The sequence below is a fragment of the Ascaphus truei genome, chromosome 4, assembly GCF_040206685.1.
Source record: "Ascaphus truei isolate aAscTru1 chromosome 4, aAscTru1.hap1, whole genome shotgun sequence".
Taxonomy (NCBI): domain Eukaryota; kingdom Metazoa; phylum Chordata; class Amphibia; order Anura; family Ascaphidae; genus Ascaphus; species Ascaphus truei.
In genome coordinates, this window is record NC_134486.1 from 4,797,556 (window position 1) to 4,820,570 (window position 23,015).

The 23,015-nt window shown below is 48.3% G+C and overlaps 1 protein-coding gene across 1 annotated transcript in view; it reads left to right on the top strand.

Moving 5' to 3' along the window:
• Positions 1 to 5,538: 5,538 nt before the first annotated feature.
• Positions 5,539 to 23,015, top strand: part of ZNF512 (zinc finger protein 512) — a 478,050-nt gene continuing 460,573 nt past the window's right edge. The window contains exons 1-4 of the mRNA XM_075594694.1: positions 5,539 to 5,690; positions 15,526 to 15,695; positions 16,287 to 16,459; positions 16,700 to 16,777. Of these exons, the coding sequence (XP_075450809.1) occupies positions 15,679 to 15,695; positions 16,287 to 16,459; positions 16,700 to 16,777 (268 nt within the window). The 5' untranslated portion in view covers positions 5,539 to 5,690; positions 15,526 to 15,678. The remainder of the gene's footprint in view (positions 5,691 to 15,525; positions 15,696 to 16,286; positions 16,460 to 16,699; positions 16,778 to 23,015) is intronic.

Consider the following 23,015-nt stretch of genomic DNA (forward strand, 5'->3'; position numbering starts at 1 on the left):
ATGTAACATACAGTATACATGTTATATACAGTACATGTGTAACCCTTCCATGGTACCCCACCTGACATGAGATTGGGGGGTACACTCCTTCTGGTCACTCTGAGTGGTCTTGGTGCTGTGACCTGCTGGTAAACAGGAGGGCTGAGTGCTCCGCGGTGTTGTGGGGAGAGCCCAGGACAGGGACAGGAGGTGTGGTGTGGGACAGGTTACCTTGTTCTCTCAGGGTGCACAGTGCCTCCAGCCAGTAGGGATCCCCTGGGGTCACCAGAGGAGAGACCCCCACTGACACTCCATTCTCCAGACACCAGGAACAGGGACACACACAGCAGCTTCTTTTCTGTGGATCTTTATTCAGGGCAACATACACAGCATACAGCAGAATATGATAAGCCTGATATGCTCTCTGCCCTTCTGCTCATAGCAGCTTGATTCCACTCCCTCCTCACCCAGATGGGGCAGGAGGGAGAGAATTCTTCTTGGCATGATATCTCTCTCAGCTCTCTGTAGACTAACTCCACTACTAACTGACAATCTAAATTTAGGAAACATGTCTCAATTTGAATATCCTCAGGGAGTATCTCTAACTTTGAATCATTACAACTCAAAGCTGGATACCGATTGGCCCACACACATCAGGGGGTGTTCCAACCCATATCCACCCTTTGGATTAACATGCTCACAGGTTGCTTAAGCCCGCCCCTGAATATTGCTACATACTCAGAGCTGAAATGCAAAACAGGCCAACTGAAGGAATTAACCTTTACACTGCCTGTTCTAACCGGACTGACAGAGGAAAGGCCCAGAATTAGCAATAGCTGCCGAAGGCCAGGCTATATACTCCCTCTGGTAAAACTCCAACTGTCTCGGCTTGGACTTACAGCAGGTATATCCTCTACCATACTGTGCAACACCTGTAAATTCACATAAGCTGAAATGCATTCACTCCTATACATCCCAGCATGGACAGAACTGACATATCCACTGCATATACACAGAAACATGGCAATACAGTGACTGACTGAACAGAACATTTCTACTAACACAGCAGTTATTAAAGCATTAATAGTAATGAGCAGGGTCAGGCTTCCTGACCATTCTACCAGTATCATCAGGTACCTTTACTGAATAGCACTTTCGTGTCCCATACTCAGAAATATATTCCACTCGGTCTATGTGAATATCTCTCCCAACCATCCATAGTTTTAATAACTGGGGAGCTCTGTCCAGATCCACATAGGCTGGATCCTTTGCATAAGTCCCAAGGTGGGCAATTATGGCCTCTCACCCACTCTAAGCGATGAATTTCTACAGTTCTCATCAATTCCTCTGGGAGATATGGGAACTCAAATCTCATCTTTCTGAACCTATGAACTATTACTCGGGCTGCTCTACTAAATTTCACTAAGCTGCGGTCAGTAGCAGTACCCGGCAGCACCCAACATATAGGACCTTCCCACATAGGGGGTCCTTCTGCCTCCTCCCTGACAGGAGACAATACATTATCAGATTGCATTGAACTCATCCCCTCATCATCACAATCCCCCCAATGCACAGACCCTTCCAATTGCATAACAGACATAACATCATATTGTCCATAGGGAGCCACGGGGCTTCCAGGTGAAGAGGGCCTGGGGGTCAAGGGTCACACTTTGGGACTGGTGATGGATGGGGAATGCGGGTAAGAAGGGGCAGATGACTCAGGGACTGGGGCCTCCGGTGACAAGGGGCCAGCACCAAAGTCTCTAGGGGGCATGTTCAGGGAACTCTCCCCAGGAGGAGCAATGGCACAGTCCTGGGTCAAGTTCATTTTGCCCTCCCTCTGCTCTTATGGCAGCGGGCTTCAGCCAGCACCTCGGCCTAAAGGGCCTCCCAGGACTTCTTCCGCTCCCTGCACGTCAGGAGGAAAAGATCAACCGGAAGAGTATTACTCACCGGAGCGGCCTGTATCTTGCTGGAGCTCACCCGGCCGGGCGACTCAGCGGCCATCTTAGCTCCCGGTGGTGGAGTATCAACAGTGGAGTCGATGCAGTCATCAGGGGTGGTGCCGGCCGGCACGTCTCCCGACAGTCGACTCTGGAGCAGCAGGTCATCGTAGTGTCGTTCAGCAGCTCGCATGTAGGAGAGGGGATGCTCTGCCGTATGGATTCCACCTTTTCCTTAAAATAGTCAGCAAAGTCCTGAGGTGAGAAGGAGGAAGGAGAGGCAGCTGAGGGTGGTTTGAGTAGAGTATCAAAGACAGAGAACAGTCGGCGTGGGTTAGACTTGTGCATGTTGATTAGTGAAGAAAAGTAGGCTTGTTTAGCTTGCGAGAGGGCAGAGTTGAAACAGGATAGCATAAATTTGTAGTGAAGGAAGTCTGCGAGAGTATGAGATTTCCTCCAGAGGCGTTCAGAGGAACGAGTGGAGGAACGCAGCATGCGCGTGTGGGAATTTAACCAGGGTCTAGTGTTAGAAGGGCGAGGACGGCAGAGAGAAAGCGGGGCATGTAGATCAAGCGAGGAGGACAAGGCAGAGTTGTAGTTCCTGACCAGGTTGTCAGGGTCTGTAGCAGAGCTGAGAGAGGAGAGGGAGGAGCGTAAAGTGGACTCAAAGTCAGGTAAGTGAATAGAGCGCAGGTTTCTGCAGAACCGGGGGGTAGATGGAGGTGGAGAAGGGGAGAAGCGAGATAGAGAGAATGAGATGAGGTTATGGTCAGAGAGAGGAAAAGGGGAAATGGAGAAATCAGAGAGAAAAGTTTTTAGTGAAAACTAGGTCTATGTAGTGGCCATCCTTGTGGGTGCTGGCTGCAGTCCACTGTTGAAGGCCAAAAGAAGAGGTTAGAGAAAGAAAGAGGGAAGCCCAAGGGAGAGAGGGGTCATCAATGTGGCAATTGAAGTCCCCAAGGAGAAGAACAGGGGAGTCTGAGGGGAGAAAGAGAGCCAGGATTCAAAGTGAGAGAGAAAGGCAGAAGGGGGATGAGTATAGGTAGGTGGGCGATAGATGACCGCCATATGAACAGGGAGAGGAGAGAAAATCTGGACAGTGTGAGCCTCAAAGGAGGAAAAAGCAAGAGATGGAGGAATAGGAAGGGTTGGGCTGTCTGTATAGAACCTCATAGTAAACGCAAAACACAATATAAAGTACCCTTCATTACAGAATATACATTGGGGGACCTCATACTTATAAGGGAAATAACTTGGGGATATTTGGGCTCGAAATCCAGGAGTCTGGGGGACACAGGGAAGCCCCGGTGTAATTCACACTGCGTACCGGCAAAGCATGCCTGCTCGCTGGGGAGAATGAAATGACTACCAGCAACTTTGGCCTCCCCAATTCCTGCAACCAAAATAATTGTATTTCCACCCAAATATACCCCCCAAAACTGACACACAAGAAATGTCACAGTTCCAGGGCTAAGGGAACATGAAATAGGAAAAAACATGGTCATTTTATTTTCCAGCATGTATTATCCCAGGTGTATAATGAAAGTTCTGGCGCCACTGCGCATGACAGACTCCACAGGCTCCCGGATGGATTCAAAAAACTTTATTGGCAAAACAGCAACACACTAGGGCTACACCGCGATCTCCCCCTCTACGCGTTTCACCCTCTTGCTAGGGCTTCGTCTCGGCGTGGGGAGATGTGGTGTGAGCCTGCAGATTTAAAGGCAAAAAAGCCGCGAAAATATCTAAAATCATTAACCCCTTCATTGATTTTTTAACATGTTAATGCGTCTGTATAATCAACATATACTCCACATATACATTGTATCTAGGAGCCAAGCTGCTATCATATCTGTTCTGACTATAACAGCCATATATAGCTCATACTGTGATTCCTTACTAACATGAAGAGCATTTAAAAAAAATGTTAAAAAACTGTTTACAACACCTAGAAGAAATATGATGTTCCTGGTCTGTGTATACTAAAGCAGTCTTGAAACATATTATCTAGGTTATGCATTATAGGTAATAAATCCATTATTCAAACATTTGTATAAGACTTACTAACCAGAGTCTGATTAATTTCAGGAAACATCAATGACGAAATAAAAGCAAGGGATAGGGGAAGGAGAGAAAGGGGAAAAGGGGTGGGGGTGGGGGTATGGGTGGGGAGGGGGAGGGGGGGGTTTTGGGTGAAGGGAAAGAACAAGTAATAAGGGAGAATGAAAGCAGAAGCAAAGGATATACTGCAACAATGATAATCATTAATTGAAAATAAAATGAAGCTTGAAAAGTTCAAAGACAAGGCAGATTCCAAATCGGTTAATAAAAAATTGCATCTTATTTTACAAAAAACCTCGCAGATCCCAATCTACATTAAGTCCATTGGGTTGCAAAGTGTTCAGTACAAAGATCCAATGAGCTTCTCGCTGATGCAAGATCTTCTTCCTATCTCCTCCACGAGGAGGTAAAGGAATATGCTCAATGGCTGTGCATTGCAATGTACTTATCGAACCCAATGGGCAGGTATTAAAGTGGGCAGACACAGGGTGCAACATATCTTTGTTGCGAATCAACCTAAGGTGCTCCAAGATATGAATCTTGAGCACTCTGGTAGTTAAACCAACATACTGTTTCTTACATTGGCATTTTAGTACGTAAACCACGAATGTCGTTTGACATGTAATAAAAGATCTAATATTGAATCTGCGAGATTCATCATGGTTTGAAAAATGTGTTGCCTTGTTCATAATTGGGCAAATTTTACAATGACCACATTTATACGAACCCTGCAACTTAGGAAACAAAGAGAACTTATTCTTTTTATAAGTATTGGATGCTAGCATACTTGGTGACAAGAGATTAGCTAATGTAGCCGCTTTGCGAAAAACCACGCGAAGGCCAGTACAAACCAGTTTTTCCAACAATGGGTCCAAAGATAATGTGGCCCAGTGTTTGGCTTGTTCGCTGTAGTTAGTAATGAAGTAGGGCACATCTGTGTTCTCAATTGGTGTACCCTGGTCAGACTGATCCAAATCCATTTTGATTAGGGTATCTCTGTCTGTGTCAAGGACTGAAACAAAGGCTATGTCAAGGTCCTTCTTGGTATACCCTCTTGCCATGAATCTTTCCCTCATCTCACTTGCCCTGTGCAGAAAGGCCTCCAAGGAGGAACAGTTCCGACGTAACCGAAGGAACTGCCCCCTCGGGATGCCCCTAACCAGAGGGCGGGAGTGACAGCTTCTGGCATGAAGTAAAGAATTTCTGGCACGTGTGAAGCGCTATGTACATTAATGGCGCTATATAAATAAAGAGATACAATACAATAATTAGGATATTGGATATATTAGGAATATATAGAAGTGACTCTCCCTGGCCTGGTGTTAGTACACAGGTCCCAGTCAGAGTTATACTGGGAGTACTGGAGCCTGTCACATCACACATGAGAGGGGTTTGTGTGTGTGCGTCACTGTGTGGTGTGTAAATAAAGTTATTGTGACTGGATCCCCGCGCATGCGCACTCACGCGCAGTGACGCCAGACCGGGCAGGCCTCGCAGCGGTTGCTATGAAGCGGTTGCTATGGTGATTCAGGGAGGCGGGAGAGTGATGACTCGCGGACGCTTCGCGCTGGGCGGGGAGGATGACGTCGGAGGTGGACGCCGAGAAACTGCACGGGACGCGTTTCGATGACGTCATGTCGGATCGGGAACGGTCGGAGTGGGGTGTGCGGAGATAAGACGTCATGTCAGGCGGGAAGCAGCGAGCTGGTAAGGGGGTCTGTGTGTATATACCCATCCTGGCTACGTCATACCGTGTGTATACTCATCCTTGCTACGTAATAACGCGTGTACTCGCTCACACTGTGTATACCCATCCTGGCTACATCATACTGTGTGTACTCACTGTGTATACCCATCCTGCTACGTCATACCAAGTGTACTCACTCACACTGTGTGTATACCCATCTTGGCTACATCATACTGTGTGTATTCGCTCACACTGTGTATACCCATCCTGGCTACATCATACTGTGTGTACTCACTGTGTATACCCATCCTGCTACGTCATACCAAGTGTACTCACTCACACTGTGTGTATACCCATCTTGGCTACATCATACTGTGTGTACTCACTCACACTGTGTGTATACTCATCCTGGCTACGTCATACTATGTGTATTCGCTCACACTGTGTATACCCATCCTGGCTACATCATACTGTGTGTACTCGCTTACACTGTGTGTATACCCATCCTGGCTACATCATACTGTGTGTACTCACTCACACTGTGTGTGTACTCATCCTGGCTACGTCATACTATGTGTATTCGCTCACACTGTGTATACCCATCCTGGCTACATCATACTGTGTGTACTCGCTTACACTGTGTATATACCCATCCTGGCTACGTCATACCGTGTGTATACTCATCCTTGCTACGTAATAACGCGTGTACTCGCTCACACTGTGTATACCCATCCTGGCTACATCATACTGTGTGTACTCACTGTGTATACCCATCCTGCTACGTCATACCAAGTGTACTCACTCACACTGTGTGTATACCCATCTTGGCTACATCATACTGTGTGTATTCGCTCACACTGTGTATACCCATCCTGGCTACATCATACTGTGTGTACTCACTGTGTATACCCATCCTGCTACGTCATACCAAGTGTACTCACTCACACTGTGTGTATACCCATCTTGGCTACATCATACTGTGTGTACTCACTCACACTGTGTGTATACTCATCCTGGCTACGTCATACTATGTGTATTCGCTCACACTGTGTATACCCATCCTGGCTACATCATACTGTGTGTACTCGCTTACACTGTGTGTATACCCATCCTGGCTACATCATACTGTGTGTACTCACTCACACTGTGTGTGTACTCATCCTGGCTACGTCATACTATGTGTATTCGCTCACACTGTGTATACCCATCCTGGCTACATCATACTGTGTGTACTCGCTTACACTGTGTGTATACCCATCCTGGCTACCTCATACTGTGTGTACTCACTCTCACTGTGTGTATACCCATTCTGGCTACGTCATACTGTGTGTACTCACACTGTGTATACCCATCCTGGCTACGTCATAACGTGTACTCGCTCACACTGTGTGTATACTCATCCTGGCTACGTCATACCGTGTGTACTCACTCACACTGTGTGTATACATCCTGGCTATATCATACTATGTGTACTCACTCACACTGTGTGTATTCCCATCCTGGCTACGTCATAGCACCCCTGGGTTGCACACTGCATGAGAGGGCTGCACACTGCATGAGAGGGCTGCACACTGCATGAGAGGGCTGCACACTGCATGAGAGGGCTGCACACTGCATGAGAGGGTGTGCTTCCCTTGCCCCTGACAGCAGGTCTGGAGAACCCATTAATAAAGAAGTGTGGTCTGTGGCCTGACTTTAGACTGAGGTACAGCGGAGAGGGGAGACCTGCCAGATTACTTCGGGAAATCACTTCTTGTATGATTTGGATGTGGTCCATTGTTTTGTATCCAAAATAGGTAAGGTAGTGAAGTCCCTAATGGGTGCTCTAATACCTGACCAGATGGCTGTGGCATCTAAGAGCAATAAATCCCCTATAAAGGGCTATAAGAACAGGAACAACGCCCTTAATAATCCCAAAGAAGCGGTGTGTCTTCTAGCCCATTAACATGTCGTGTGCATGAACCCATAGGCAACATAAACATATAATAAGGAGCTCTAGTATCCGGGAGCAACAACCGCTGACCTGACAGCCTTGAACTTCAATCTTTCCTAGTGATCCCTCTCAAGGTGGGTCTGTCCCGTGGCTCCGTTATATACAATGATTAGACTGCACACCACACTGGCTAGGAAAGAGAACGGCACGCCGCTTAAGTTCTTCAGTAGCACATGCTCACACCGCCGATACTTGCTCACACCGCCGATACTTGCTTCTCGCCGGTGTGCGTTGCATGCTTCAATCCCGGGAGCAACACGAATAAAAAAAGGAAGGCAGAAAGAGCATAGCTAATGGAGGGAGGCGGGAGGTATGTGTGATGAAAAAAATCCTTTATTGGGGCATAAAAGCCAAAAAGTTAAAACCACAAACGAATCGTCTGACGCGTTTCTCGCCTCTAGGGCGCTTTTATCAAAGAGAAATTCCTGCTCAGTTACAAACACTAAATAGCCTCTTCCCCTGCGAAAATGTATTTAAAGTGAAGCACTACCTTTTCCCCACTTATCGATGCATGTACTGTACGGCAATCGTCATACACGTGCATAACTGATGTAAATAACGCATGTGTAACAGGCTCTATAGTCTGCCCGCTTGCGCACAGCTTTGGTACAGTTAGGGAGCCGGTATTGCTGTTCAGGACGTGCTGACAGGCGCATGCGCGAGCTGCCGTTTGCCTATTGAGCGAGATGTACTTACTCGCGAGTGTACTTAAAGTGAGTGTCCTTAAACCGGGGTATGCCTGTACCAATTTATATATAAAAAGTGATATTAAATGTGGAATTATATTTGGTAACATACTTATAGTATATATGGAGCAAATAGAGTATCACACCTGTAAGGTATATGGTAAGTCTAAAATATGACATAAAAATATAATAGAACAATATGTTACTCGTGTATCTTAATCTTCCCTTTAACATGAGACCTAGAGCAAAACCAAATCATGGCAGCCAGAAAAGATCTCCTTGATAGTACCAAAGAATATCATAATTCGTATACCTTAAAAAGATATATAGAACAAATGAAAGCTGCAGCACCCTACCCTGGGACATGAGGGTCTAGTGTAATACGTTCACTAACCCTTATCTACCTATTAGTGTCTCACACTAATAACCAGGTACTGTTAAGGGGATATACACTGATGATTGGGATTTAACCCTATATATCCCTTTACCCTGACTACACCCGTGATACAAGTTTTAATTGATTTTATAGTTGTTTCGAGTATGTGTTACTGCGTCGATTTTTGAGTTATATTAAACTATTTATTATTTTTGCCTTTGGGCATTTTAGTGGTAATTGTCCTCCCACAGTGCTGGGAGCGGTTACTTAATTGTACCCTTATAGCCTCCACCACAATTCTAGTGGGTTACTATACCTGTGGTTTATTTTCGGCTTTGCTGTGCAGTAAATAGGGATCTTTGTAGGAGCACCTCTGTCTCCTTATATATGTGTATATATACATAGTTTATCAGACATGAAGGTTTTTTTTGTATATTGAGTACATTATTGGAACATCCCCCATATATCAATGGAAAAAAAAAAAAAAATATATATATATATATATATATATATATATATATATGAGTTTATCAGACATGGAGGGTTTCCTATGTTTACCGTTACTTTGGGACATCACTTCTTGTATGATTTGGATGTGGTCCGTTATGTTGTATCCACAGTGAAATCCCACTTGTTCTCTGTGTCCAGGGTCTGTTACAGCCGGCGAGGGAGTATCTTTGTAAAATCCTCGTACTGTAAGTGATTGGAAGTAGCCCGATGGGTGTGTAGTACTTGGGTCTTGTCTCTGTCCTTGTGGATGGGGATAACTGAGGATAACTATGACATTTCTCCATTACTCTGGAATGTTCCTGTTCATTAAGCCGCATGTGAGGATATGTTCTACTTATCCCCGGGAGCCTCCCCGACGTCTTCGTTGCTTTTGCCACTTCTTCTGGAAGGAGCATGGCACATCCGTGTTGGTTTCTTGTGGAAGGAGCATGGTACCTCCGTGTTGGTTTCTTCTGGCGTGTCCTCTGCTGGATTGTACTCTGCGTTACCGGTTTCTGTGCACTTTAATGTAGAAGTCCTCCTTTCCCCTTGATAATTGCACGGTCTTGGATTGCTGATCCATCGAGTGCGTAGCTTTGCTTCTCCCCGGTCAAGTCGCTGCTTCGTATTATTCCACCTTTTATTCTCTGTGATAGCCGTGTTCATCGCGCCGCAGTTTCCGCCCCCCGTTATACCCTTGTAGATCGCCCAGCTTGTTATATACATTTTTTGTTCTTGGGATTGGTTCATTTCTTGTTTCCTTTTTCTCAGCCTTTTTTTATCTTGACGTTTGCTCCAGTTTTTTCTGCACTTTTAACCGCAATCTCTAGGTTTTCCATATCGGCTCGGTAAAGGGCCGCCATGTATCTTGTGTAAGCGCAAAGTTTTTTTCAGCTGTAGTTGGCATTTTGTACGGCTGTTCTTGAGGAACATAACCTTGTTTTTGTCTTTTTATTCAGTTTTCTTCTTTTGTATGTTCAAATTAAGATGTCATTTGTATTGTATGCCTTATTTAATATAGCGCCATTAATGTACATAGCGCGACAATCGTATAAATAACAAATATGACAAATAACAGGTCATGGGAATAAGTGCTTCAGTCATAAAAGTAACATTTAGGAAGAGGAGTCCCTGCTCCGAAGAGCTTACAATCGAATTGGTAGGAAGTACGTACAGAGACAGGAGGGCGTTCAGGTAAGTGCGTCTGCAGGGGGCCAAGCTTTATATATCATGCGTTTAGTACTAGCCACAGTGCTAGTCATGCTTCTTTCAGCAAGTGTTTCTTAGGCCACGTTTATTGTGCCGGCGACGCGACCGATGACGTCACCTGTCGAAAGTTGCACTTAGGTTTGGAGCGATGTCGCTGGCGACAAGGCCAGTGATGTCACGAAGGGGGCGGGCAGTGTGCAGTAGGCGCTCTGGATTGGTGTAGAATCAGAGACAGTCACATGTGGCGACTGTCTCTCCCAAAATCAAATTTCAATGGCTTCAAATTTTTTTGCAGCTCTGTCGCTCCGTCCGGATCCAATGTATTTGTTTTGGCGTGATGTCGTGTCGCCGGGCACTATAAGCGCAGCGGTGGGTCTTAAAGGTGGATAGAGAGGGTGCTAGTCCGGTACTGAGCGGAAGGGCGTTCCAGAGGTGTGGGGCAGTCAGTGAGAAAGGTCTAAGGCGGGAGAGGGCTTTAGATACAAAGGGGGTAGAAAGAAGACATCCTTGAGCAGAACGGAAGAGCCGGGACGGTGCATAGCGAGAAATTAGGGCTGAGATGTAAGGAGGGGCAGAAGAGGTAAACTTTAAAAGTGAGTAGGAGAATCGAGTGCGAGATGCGGGATTTGATCCAAAGCCAGTAGAGGGATTTCGGCAGGGGATTCCCAGGTACATTTATTGGGGAACCGACAACTCCGGACCCCAACTACCTAGGCACAATCTGTCAACGGTTCCTCCGCAACCCCCTCCCCCCATGAAACTCATACACTAGCAATCCCTGCTCGCTGACATCCCTGGAAAGGTAAAAACACGGAAAATCTTTATTGCCGCATATTACAGGTTATGCATATACAGTTACTGGGCTCAAGAGCTGACTCTCTTGAATCCTTATACTCGGATCAGAGGTAACCAGAGCTGGGCTTGACCTTTTTTAAGAGCCTGGTTACCCCCTCACCGTCACAGGAGGCACCTGCCATTAACTCTCCCTATGTGTATCCATGATGTCACCATGGGGTATAAAAGGTGTGGGGTGGGGGGCCACTGTTGGTTAGTTCTAGGCTTGAGTTCCTGGGTTCCTGCTGGGGCTTCGGATAGCTGTGCCTTCTACACCCTGCGTGGGAGCATAACAGGGAAAGCTTCCTAACGGAGGTTCCCGCACCTAGGCCTGGAGGGTGTTTTCCCAGTTACCCCAGTTGGGGGATGTCACGTCGGACCAGGTTATTTACACCTTTTTACGGGATCATTCATTAAGCAAAACAAGGTAGAGAAATAAATTGTAATTTATTCGGCATACATTCGCTTACACACAATGATACACAAAATACAGACGAAAAGACACTTACTGGGGGTCTGGGATTGAAAACTAGACTTTTCTAGGTGCAGGGAAATCTATGGGAGAGTTTTACCCCGACCGGGACTCATCTTCTGGAACCCAAATCGGCATAAAACCCCAGCCGGGTCCGCTACGTTCGATTCCGAGAACTTGGGCGCATAATGCTGGACTTAGTCTCTGGCGGGCAGACTTTTCAGGCTTGAAATCGAAGCCGGTTGCTTTGCTATTACAAACAAAGCATCTTTGAAAAGACGCCCGCGCTCTTTCGGCTCTGACTCAATGAGAAACACCATCTGATTGGCTCACGGCTTCTTATAGTATTCTCTGCTTAATTCATAAAATAGAAGCAGACCGGACAGCCAATCGGAGCCAAGCCGGGTAGGAAATCTGGGTTAGTGGGAAATTTGAAATAGCCAAGAGACATGCGCACGCGTGCCACATCTCCCCCCTGCTCTCCCATTGCCACCCGCTGGGCAGGTGCCCCTAGGTCTGGCAGAATAAGTGGTATCCCTGAGGACTGCCATTGATCTCCGGACCTGGTACTCCACCTTTCCTCTCTGGCCAAATGCCGTTCACAACTCTAGACATTTATTTATAAAATATTTTACCAGGCAGTAATACATTGAGAGTTACCTCTCGTTTTCACGCATGTCCTGGGCACAGAGTTAAGACAAATAATACATGGTTACAAATACAGTTACATAAATGAGCAGGGTATACATTATATACAAGACATTGCATGCACGGTTAGAGATAATATATATTATGGGCGTATGTAACAGTTACAGATTAAAATGTGAGACAGCCTTAGATTTGAAATAACTTAGACTGGTGGTGGATGTGAGATTCCCCGGGAGATTGTTCTAGTTTGGGGTGCACGGTAAGAGAAGGAGGAGCGGCCGGATACTTTGTTGAGTCATCCTCTGGCTGCTTTGAACTCCGATGTTCAGCACACATACCGGCGCCTATGGGTTTGCATGGGCAGCCTGTTTGGACATATTAAAACTACATTTTAATACACTTTGAGTCTTGGGGAACCCCTTCAGCTATGTGGGACATTAGGTGAAGGTCTTGGGGGACAAGGAACAGAAAAGGAACAATGTTGTCTCTTTATTTCTGTCTGCCTTATTCCCCACACTCTTTCCCTCTGACTCAGTTTGGACTCTGAGTCCCCCCAACCTAATATACAGTTGGGCACCCACAAACCCTATACTGGTTGTGGGTCATCTTGGCACTAACTGGGGTACCCCCCTTAACCTAGGGATTCCCTCACTTACAGGAATACATGTTTATCCCTGTGCCTCATTCTCTCTGGGCTATGCTGAAGCAGGAAACCCTAGTGGTGAGTTGCGCTTACGTTTTCAAGGAGAGTATTGCTCGGACAATGTGCCTACATGTATCCGAGAATCAGGCATGGTTCCTGGTTACATTTATAGGGGACCTGGTAACTCTGGACCCCAACCTCCTAGGCACATTCTGTCAACGGTTTCTCCGCAAAACCCCCTTTGAAACTCATACCCTAGCAATCCCTGCTCGCTGGCACGCCCGGAAACTCATACCCTAGCAATCCCTGTTCGCTGGCACGCCCGCAAACTCATACCCAGCAATCCCTGCTCGCTGGCACGCCCGGAAACTCATACCCAGCAATCCCTGCTCGCTGGCATGCCCGGAAACTCATACCCAGCAATCCCTGCTCGCTGGCACGCCCGGAAACTCATACCCTAGGAATCCCTGCTCGCTGGCACGCCCGGAAACTCATGCCCAGCAATCCCTGCTCGCTGGCACGCCCGGAAACTCATACCCAGCAATCCCTGCTCGCTGGCACGCCCGGAACTCATACCCAGCAATCCCTGCTCGCTGGCACGCCCGGAACTCATACCCAGCAATCCCTGCTCGCTGGCACGCCCGGAACTCATATCCAGCAATCCCTGCTCGCTGGCACGCCCGGAAACTCATACCCAGCAATCCCTGCTCGCTGGCACGCCCGGAACTCATACCCAGCAATCCCTGCTCGCTGGCACGCCCGGAACTCATACCCAGCAATCCCTGCTCGCTGGCACGCCCGGAACTCATACCCAGCAATCCCTGCTCACTGGCACACCCGGAAACTCATACCCAGCAATCCCTGCTGCTCGCTGGCACGCCCGGAAACTCATACCCTAGCAATCCCTGCTCGCTGGCACGCCCGGAACTCATACCCAACAATCCCTGCTTTCTGGCATGCCCGGAAAGGGAAAAACACAACTGGTTTTATTACACAAAGTACAATGTGATCTTACAATGTTACTGTGTCCAAGAGCTAACTCTCTGGGACCCTTATACACAGAGCATGGGTAACCAAACAGGCTTGACCTTTAGTATAGAGCCTGGTTACCCTCTCCCGTCACAGGGGAGTGTGTGTTGTATGTGTTGGACAGCTTTTGATACAATTTTACAATAAATTCATTTTTATTACCTCTGTCGTTCTGTCTGGCAATCCCTGGTGTGTAAGTCCTGGCCTCCCGGGATCAGTGGGACTACGCTTCCTCTTCTCTCTTCATCTGGAATTACACCTGTTAATAGTGATTGGTTATATAGTTCTGTTAATGGTGTTACCCGCTCCCACCTAAGCTCTTTTATCCTTGGATATGATTTATGGCCCAATCAGTCCCCGCTCATACACTATAAGATGTCACCCAACAAACATCCGTTTCCCTCATACACTATAAGGTGTCTCCCAACACACATCAGTTTCCCTCATACACTATAAGATGTCACCCAACACACATCAGTTTCCCTCATACACTACAAGGTGTCACCCAACACACATCAGTTTCCCTCATACACTATAAGGTGTCACCCAACACACATCAGTTTCCCTCATACACTATAAGGTGTCACCCAACACACATCAGTTTCCCTCATTCACTATAAGGTGTCACCCAACACACATCAGTTTCCCTCATACACTATAAGGTGTCAACCAACATACATCAGTTTCCCTCATACACTATAAGGTATCTTCCAACATACATCAGTTTCCCCTCATACACTATAAGGCATCCCCCAACACACATCCGTTTCCCGCATACACTATAAGGTATCACCCAACATACATCAGTTTCCCTTATACACTATAAGGTATCACCCAACATACATCAGTTTCCCTCATACACTATAAGGTATCTCCCAACACACATCAGTTTCCCTCATACACTATAAGGTATCTCCAAACACACATCCGTTTCCCTCATACACTATAAGGCATCCCCCAACACACATCCGTTTCCCGCATACACTATAAGGTATCACCCAACATACATCAGTTTCCCTCATACACTATAAGGTATCACCCAACATACATCAGTTTCCCTCATACACTATAAGGTATCTCCCAACACACATCAGTTTCCCTCATACACTATAAGGTATCTCCCAACATACATCAGTTTCCCTCATACACTATAAGGTATCTCCCAACATACATCCGTTTCCCTCATACTGTACACTATAAGGTGTGACCCAAAACACATCAGTTTCTCTCATACACTATAAGGTATCTCCCAACACACATCGGTTCCCCTGATAAGAATGGGAGAGGCACTGTCTGTGACGGTGTCTCATGGCTGCCTGTTTCTCTCCCAGCTTAATGATGTTATGGAATGAGAATGTAATTTGGTGCAGGGCCCAAGGAGGAGGGTGTGCTTTTCCAAACTGGTATTCTATTATATTTGTTGAATAAAGTAAGGAAGTAATAAATAAGTAATTATATGATGCACATTTACTGCAGCTGGGAGGAACGCTCAGTAAGCCACGTGTGTCCATTACTGTCACCGTGGCATGGGAGGAGGAAAGTTTGATGGGCATTTGGCATGTGTCTCAGTGACCTGCAGAAGTGAGCTCCAGTACAGCCAACGAGGAGCCCGGACCCAAAAGGAAGGGAATGGAGAACAGTAAAACGTAAGTGGAGACGCTCTCACCGTGTGAGTTCAGTATCTGCTTCTCTTGGAAGTGGTGGTTTTCCTGCACAATCGGTAACCAAATGGGCTAAACAGATGGTTTTGGGCAGGCTCTCTGACTCTGTATTTCCTTAACTCCTGCTTTGCTCCATGAAACTGTGTAATAACACAGGGCACAGCTGCAGGTAGTCTGTTTAACATGTTACTGACAATCCTTGTCTGCAGTTTCATTGTATGATGCGACAGCAGATACATTTTATTCACTCTCTTTACTGTCCTTTCTGCGTATGGATGGAGTTGTCCGTTTAGTCTGCATGTGTGGGGGGTGGGGGGTGAGACTTGCACACCCGCTACTGATTCTCACTACTGGAAGGGTCTACCTGACTGCCAGTGTCTACCTGTCCCTCTCCAATCATTCACAACTGTTGGTCTATAATCTGCCTGTATTTGTTCATTGTCTGTTTGTCTGTACTCTCAACCCAGAATATATATATATTTACATGAGATTCAGGTCTTAATATGTCTTAGCTGGTAAACCCATTAATAACGAAACACATAACCTCATCAGCCCCTCCTCTGGTTCCTCTCCCAGGAGCAGCTCTTTTGGCTTGCTGCTGAGGGACAGCTACGATGGTTCCCTAAGCGACTCCTCGGGATCGGACAAGGCTAGCAGCAGCTCCAATGCCAGCAACTCCGTCCACAGACGCAAATACTGGCTCAAGATGCGAGGAATCGGGGCAGGAGAGGCTCACAACTCTCAAAGTGGTAACTTGCCTTTTGCGTCCATATCCTGTGTGCGTTCGCCCCTCCGCCCGAGTGCTGCATCCGCCCTGAGCCCTGCATTAGCCCCGAACGCTGCGTCCGCCCCTCTTCCCCGAGCGCTGCGTCCGCACCTCTTCCCCGAACGCTGCTTATGCGCATGTCACTTTCCTCTGAGTGATTTGTAACCCTTCATAAGGTAACCAACAGCCTGAGCCTCTCTCCATCCTCTCTGCGTTTTTGTAGGAACGTTGTCCAAGAAGAAAAGAAGTGGGGAGGACGAGGACTATGAAGCTTTTCCGATGAAGAAGTCTCAGCAGTTAGGTGAGGGTGAGGCTGGATATTGTCAATTACTCCAGACTTTTGAATACTTTGATTTCTCGTTGTGAATGCTCAAGCTTTGGAACGTCTCTGAGATGAAGGTTATGTGCGTGCTGTGCGGTAATGGGAAATAAAACCAATAGTTACCCAGTCTTGACTACCTGCCACTGGCCTAGAATAAGACTGGGTAACTGTCATGGGAGACCAATGCTTTCAACACCAAAATTCCCGGATCCTTTGATTGAGCAAAGCAAGAGATACAATAAATTGTAATTTATTTACAGAATGAACACACACACAAAAGATTATTTGCAAAAAACACTTGAAATACACTTACTGGGACGGGGCAAACGAAATCTTCTATTCCCAAAATGAAATCTTTAGGAACAGTGTCTTTAGGCACAATTTCCCAGGAGCGGGAGTTGTGCGCAAATAAAGCCGAAAACAGTCTTTGGATAGGGGTGCCTCTCGCAACCCCTGTTTCTCCTCCGCAGGTGCTTACTTCGTTCTACCGCCGTAGAATTGGTTCTGGATTCCTTAGTTCTTACGAACTCTCGACTTGGGTTACAATGTTGTAAAGTTTAAAATCCAGTTTAGATTAATCTCCCTGCCGATCGACTGCAGGGATTTTTATGCAGTAAAAAGCCCTATTTGTAACCTCTGCAGCCAATCTCGTTCGTGGGAATAATATCCCTACCTATCCCAGGGTTGCCCTTACTTGACAAAACATGGCAGAGGGCTTCATAGTTTGCTGAGCGCAGGCGCGAACCTCGCACATTCGCCGCTTAGCATACCAGACCAAGCCCCCTTCTCTGGCGACATTTTGTCTGAGTTTTCCGGACATCGGGGCCATGTGCTTAGATGGGGAATGCATAAATTACCCCACCTCACACCTTCAGTCGGCTAATGCTTTCAACTACGGGCTTTTCCAGACATCGGGGAACCAAACTAGCGGTTTGGCTTAGAAGCCCTAGTTGCATATGCATTGCTCACCTCTCAGGAATTTCCTGCCAAACATTTCTAAAGTACCGCAATTACAATCTTGAGTGTTTCCCCCTGTTCCGGCCGTTTGAAGGAAAATCCCCTTATGCCCATAATGTTAGAACTGTTAAAATAGGGGGACTTTCATTCATCAATTTTTATGAAATGTTATAAAAATTGCATTATAACCTTTTTTTAATGATTTTACTCAGCGCTCACAGCAAATCTCTGCGCTCTAGGACCTTCCTAGCAGAAGTTATATAAGCTATACGCTGTGCTGCGGGCTGCTGGGTTTGAAAACCATTTTTCCTTTGCACGGTTACAGGAAACACTGTTATTGAAATAAATTGCATAGTAGAAATCCCATTATTCTCGCCACCTTATACCTGGTGGGAGACACACAGACATTTTTATTACAAGCACGGTGTTACTGCCATTACTGGGTTGAAGAGCTGACAATCAGAAATCCCCAATATGGTTCAGGGGCACCCAGCCGGGCATAACACCTTTATTTATTGGCCTGGGTATCCCCTCCCCGTCACAGTACCTAACTACCTGCCGCCCATCTCCTAGAATAAGACTGGGTAACTACCTGCCGCCTGTCTCCTAGAATAAGGCTGGGTAACTACCTGCCGCCTGTCTCCTAGAATAAGGCTGGGTACCTCACTACCTGCCGCCTGTCTCCTAGAATAAGACTGGGTAACTACCTGCCGCCTGTCTCCCAGAATAAGGCTGGGTACCTAACTACCTGCCGCCTGTCTCCTAGAATAAGGCTGGGTAACTACCTGCCGCCTGTCTCCCAGAATAAGACTGGGTAACTACCTGCCGCCTGTCTCCTAGAATAAGACTGGGTAACTACCTGCCGCCTGTCTCCCAGAATAAGGCTGGGTACCTAACTACCTGCCGCCTGTCTCCTAGAATAAGGCTGGGTACCTAACTACCTGCCGCCTGTCTCCTAGAATAAGGCTGGGTACCTAACTACCTGCCGCCTGTCTCCTAGAATAAGGCTGGGTAACTACCTGCCGTCTGACTCCTAGAATAAGGCTGGGTAACTACCTGCCGCCTGTCTCCTAGAATAAGGCTGGGTAACTACCTGCCGCCTGTCTCCTAGAATAAGGCTGGGTAACTACCTGCCGCCTGTCTCCTAGAATAAGGCTGGGTAACCTCACTACCTGCCGCCTGTCTCCTAGAATAAGGCTGGGTACCTCACTACCTGCCGCCTGTCTCCTAGAATAAGGCTGGGTAACCTAACTACCTGCAGCCTGTCTCCTAGAATAAGGCTGGGTACCTCACTACCTGCCGCCTGTCTCCTAGAATAAGGCTGGGTAACCTAACTACCTGCCGCCTGTCTCCCAGAATAAGGCTGGGTACCTAACTACCTGCCGCCTGTCTCCTAGAATAAGGCTGGGTACCTAACTACCTGCCGCCTGTCTCCTAGAATAAGGCTTGGTACCTCACTACCTGCCGCCCGTCTCCTAGAATAAGGCTGGGTACCTCACTACCTGCCGCCCGTCTCCTAGAATAAGGCTGGGTACCTAACTACCTGCCGCCTGTCTCCTAGAATAAGGCTGGGTACCTCACTACCTGCCGCCTGTCTCCTAGAATAAGACTGGGTAACCTCACTACCTGCCGCCTGTCTCCTAGAATAAGGCTGGGTACCTCACTACCTGCCGCCTGTCTCCTAGAATAAGGCTGGGTACCTCACTACCTGCCGCTTGTCTCCTAGAATAAGGCTGGGTACCTCACTACCTGCCGCCTGTCTCCTAGAATAAGGCTGGGTACCTCACTACCTGCCGCCTGTCTCCTAGAATAAGGCTGGGTACCTCACTACCTGCAGCCTGTCTCCTAGAATAAGGCTGGGTACCTCACTACCTGCCGCCTGTCTCCTAGAATAAGGCTGGGTAACCTAATTACCTGCCGCCTGTCTCCCAGAATAAGGCTGGGTACCTCACTACCTGCCGCCCGTCTCCTAGAATAAGGCTGGGTAACCTAACTACCTGCAGCCTGTCTCCTAGAATAAGGCTGGGTACCTCACTACCTGCCGCCCGTCTCCTAGAATAAGGCTGGGTACCTCACTACCTGCCGCCTGTCTCCTAGAATAAGGCTGGGTACCTCACTACCTGCCGCCCGTCTCCTAGAATAAGGCTGGGTACCTCACTACCTGCCGCCTGTCTCCTAGAATAAGGCTGGGTAACTACCTGCCGCCTGTCTCCTAGAATAAGGCTGGGTAACTACCTGCCGCCTGTCTCCTAGAATAAGGCTGGGTACCTCACTACCTGCCGCCTGTCTCCTAGAATAAGGCTGGGTACCTAATTACCTGCCGCCTGTCTCCTAGAATAAGGCTGGGTAACCTCACTACCTGCCGCCTGTCTCCTAGAATAAGGCTGGGTACTTCACTACCTGCCGCCTGTCTCCTAGAATAAGGCTGGGTACCTCACTACCTGCCGACTGTCTCCTAGAATAAGGCTGGGTACCTCACTACCTGCCGCCCGTCTCCTAGAATAAGACTGGGTACCTCACTACCTGCCGCCTGTCTCCTAGAATAAGGCTGGGTACCTCACTACCTGCCGCCCGTCTCCTAGAATAAGACTGGGTACCTCACTACCTGCCGCCTGTCTCCTAGAATAAGGCTGGGTACCTCACTACCTGCCGCCTGTCTCCTAGAATAAGGCTGGGTACCTCACTACCTGCCGCCTGTCTCCTAGAATAAGGCTGGGTACCTCACTACCTGCCGCCTGTCTCCTAGAATAAGGCTGGGTACCTCACTACCTGCCGCCTGTCTCCTAGAATAAGTCTGGGTACCTCACTACCTGCCTCCTGTCTCCTAGAATAAGACTGGGTACCTCACTACCTGCCGCCTGTCTCCCAGAGTAAGGCTGGGTACCTCACTACCTGCCGCCTGTCTCCTAGAATAAGGCTGGGTAACCTCACTACCTGCCGCCTGTCTCCTAGAATAAGGCTGGGTACCTCACTACCTGCCGCCTGTCTCCTAGAATAAGGCTGGGTACCTCACTACCTGCCGCCTGTCTCCTAGAATAAGGCTGGGTAACCTCACTACCTGCCGCCTGTCTCCTTGAATAAGGCTGGGTAACCTCACTACCTGCCGCCTGTCTCCTAGAATAAGGCTGGGTACCTAACTACCTGCAGCCTGTCTCCCAGAGTAAGGCTGGGTACCTCACTACCTGCCGCCTGTCTCCTAGAATAAGGCTGGGTAACCTCACTACCTGCCGCCTGTCTCCTAGAATAAGGCTGGGTACCTCACTACCTGCCGCCTGTCTCCTAGAATAAGGCTGGGTACCTCACTACCTGCCGCCTGTCTCCTAGAATAAGGCTGGGTACCTCACTACCTGCCGCCTGTCTCCTAGAATAAGGCTTGGTACCTCACTACCTGCCGCCTGTCTCCTAGAATAAGGCTGGGTAACTACCTGCCGCCTGTCTCCTAGAATAAGGCTGGGTACCTCACTACCTGCCGCCTGTCTCCTAGAATAAGGCTGGGTAACTACCTGCCGCCTGTCCCCTAGAATAAGGCTGGGTAACCTAATTACCTGCCGCCTGTCTCCTAGAATAAGGCTGGGTACCTCACTACCTGCCGCCTGTCTCCTAGAATAAGACTGGGTAACCTCACTACCTGCCGCCTGTCTCCTAGAATAAGGCTGGGTAACCTCACTACCTGCCGCCTGTCTCCTAGAATAAGGCTGGGTAACTACCTGCCGTCTGACTCCTAGAATAAGGCTGGGTAACTACCTGCCGCCTGACTCCTAGAATAAGGCTGGGTAACTACCTGCCGCCTGTCTCCTAGAATAAGGCTGGGTAACTACCTGCCGCCTGTCTCCTAGAATAAGGCTGGGTAACTACCTGCCGCCTGTCTCCTAGAATAAGGCTGGGTAACCTCACTACCTGCCGCCTGTCTCCTAGAATAAGGCTGGGTACCTCACTACCTGCCGCCTGTCTCCTAGAATAAGGCTGGGTAACCTAACTACCTGCAGCCTGTCTCCTAGAATAAGGCTGGGTACCTCACTACCTGCCGCCTGTCTCCTAGAATAAGGCTGGGTAACCTAACTACCTGCCGCCTGTCTCCCAGAATAAGGCTGGGTACCTAACTACCTGCCGCCTGTCTCCTAGAATAAGGCTGGGTACCTAACTACCTGCCGCCTGTCTCCTAGAATAAGGCTTGGTACCTCACTACCTGCCGCCCGTCTCCTAGAATAAGGCTGGGTACCTCACTACCTGCCGCCCGTCTCCTAGAATAAGGCTGGGTACCTAACTACCTGCCGCCTGTCTCCTAGAATAAGGCTGGGTACCTCACTACCTGCCGCCTGTCTCCTAGAATAAGACTGGGTAACCTCACTACCTGCCGCCTGTCTCCTAGAATAAGGCTGGGTACCTCACTACCTGCCGCCTGTCTCCTAGAATAAGGCTGGGTACCTCACTACCTGCCGCTTGTCTCCTAGAATAAGGCTGGGTACCTCACTACCTGCCGCCTGTCTCCTAGAATAAGGCTGGGTACCTCACTACCTGCCGCCTGTCTCCTAGAATAAGGCTGGGTACCTCACTACCTGCAGCCTGTCTCCTAGAATAAGGCTGGGTACCTCACTACCTGCCGCCTGTCTCCTAGAATAAGGCTGGGTAACCTAATTACCTGCCGCCTGTCTCCCAGAATAAGGCTGGGTACCTCACTACCTGCCGCCCGTCTCCTAGAATAAGGCTGGGTAACCTAACTACCTGCAGCCTGTCTCCTAGAATAAGGCTGGGTACCTCACTACCTGCCGCCCGTCTCCTAGAATAAGGCTGGGTACCTCACTACCTGCCGCCTGTCTCCTAGAATAAGGCTGGGTACCTCACTACCTGCCGCCCGTCTCCTAGAATAAGGCTGGGTACCTCACTACCTGCCGCCTGTCTCCTAGAATAAGGCTGGGTAACTACCTGCCGCCTGTCTCCTAGAATAAGGCTGGGTAACTACCTGCCGCCTGTCTCCTAGAATAAGGCTGGGTACCTCACTACCTGCCGCCTGTCTCCTAGAATAAGGCTGGGTACCTAATTACCTGCCGCCTGTCTCCTAGAATAAGGCTGGGTAACCTCACTACCTGCCGCCTGTCTCCTAGAATAAGGCTGGGTACTTCACTACCTGCCGCCTGTCTCCTAGAATAAGGCTGGGTACCTCACTACCTGCCGACTGTCTCCTAGAATAAGGCTGGGTACCTCACTACCTGCCGCCCGTCTCCTAGAATAAGACTGGGTACCTCACTACCTGCCGCCTGTC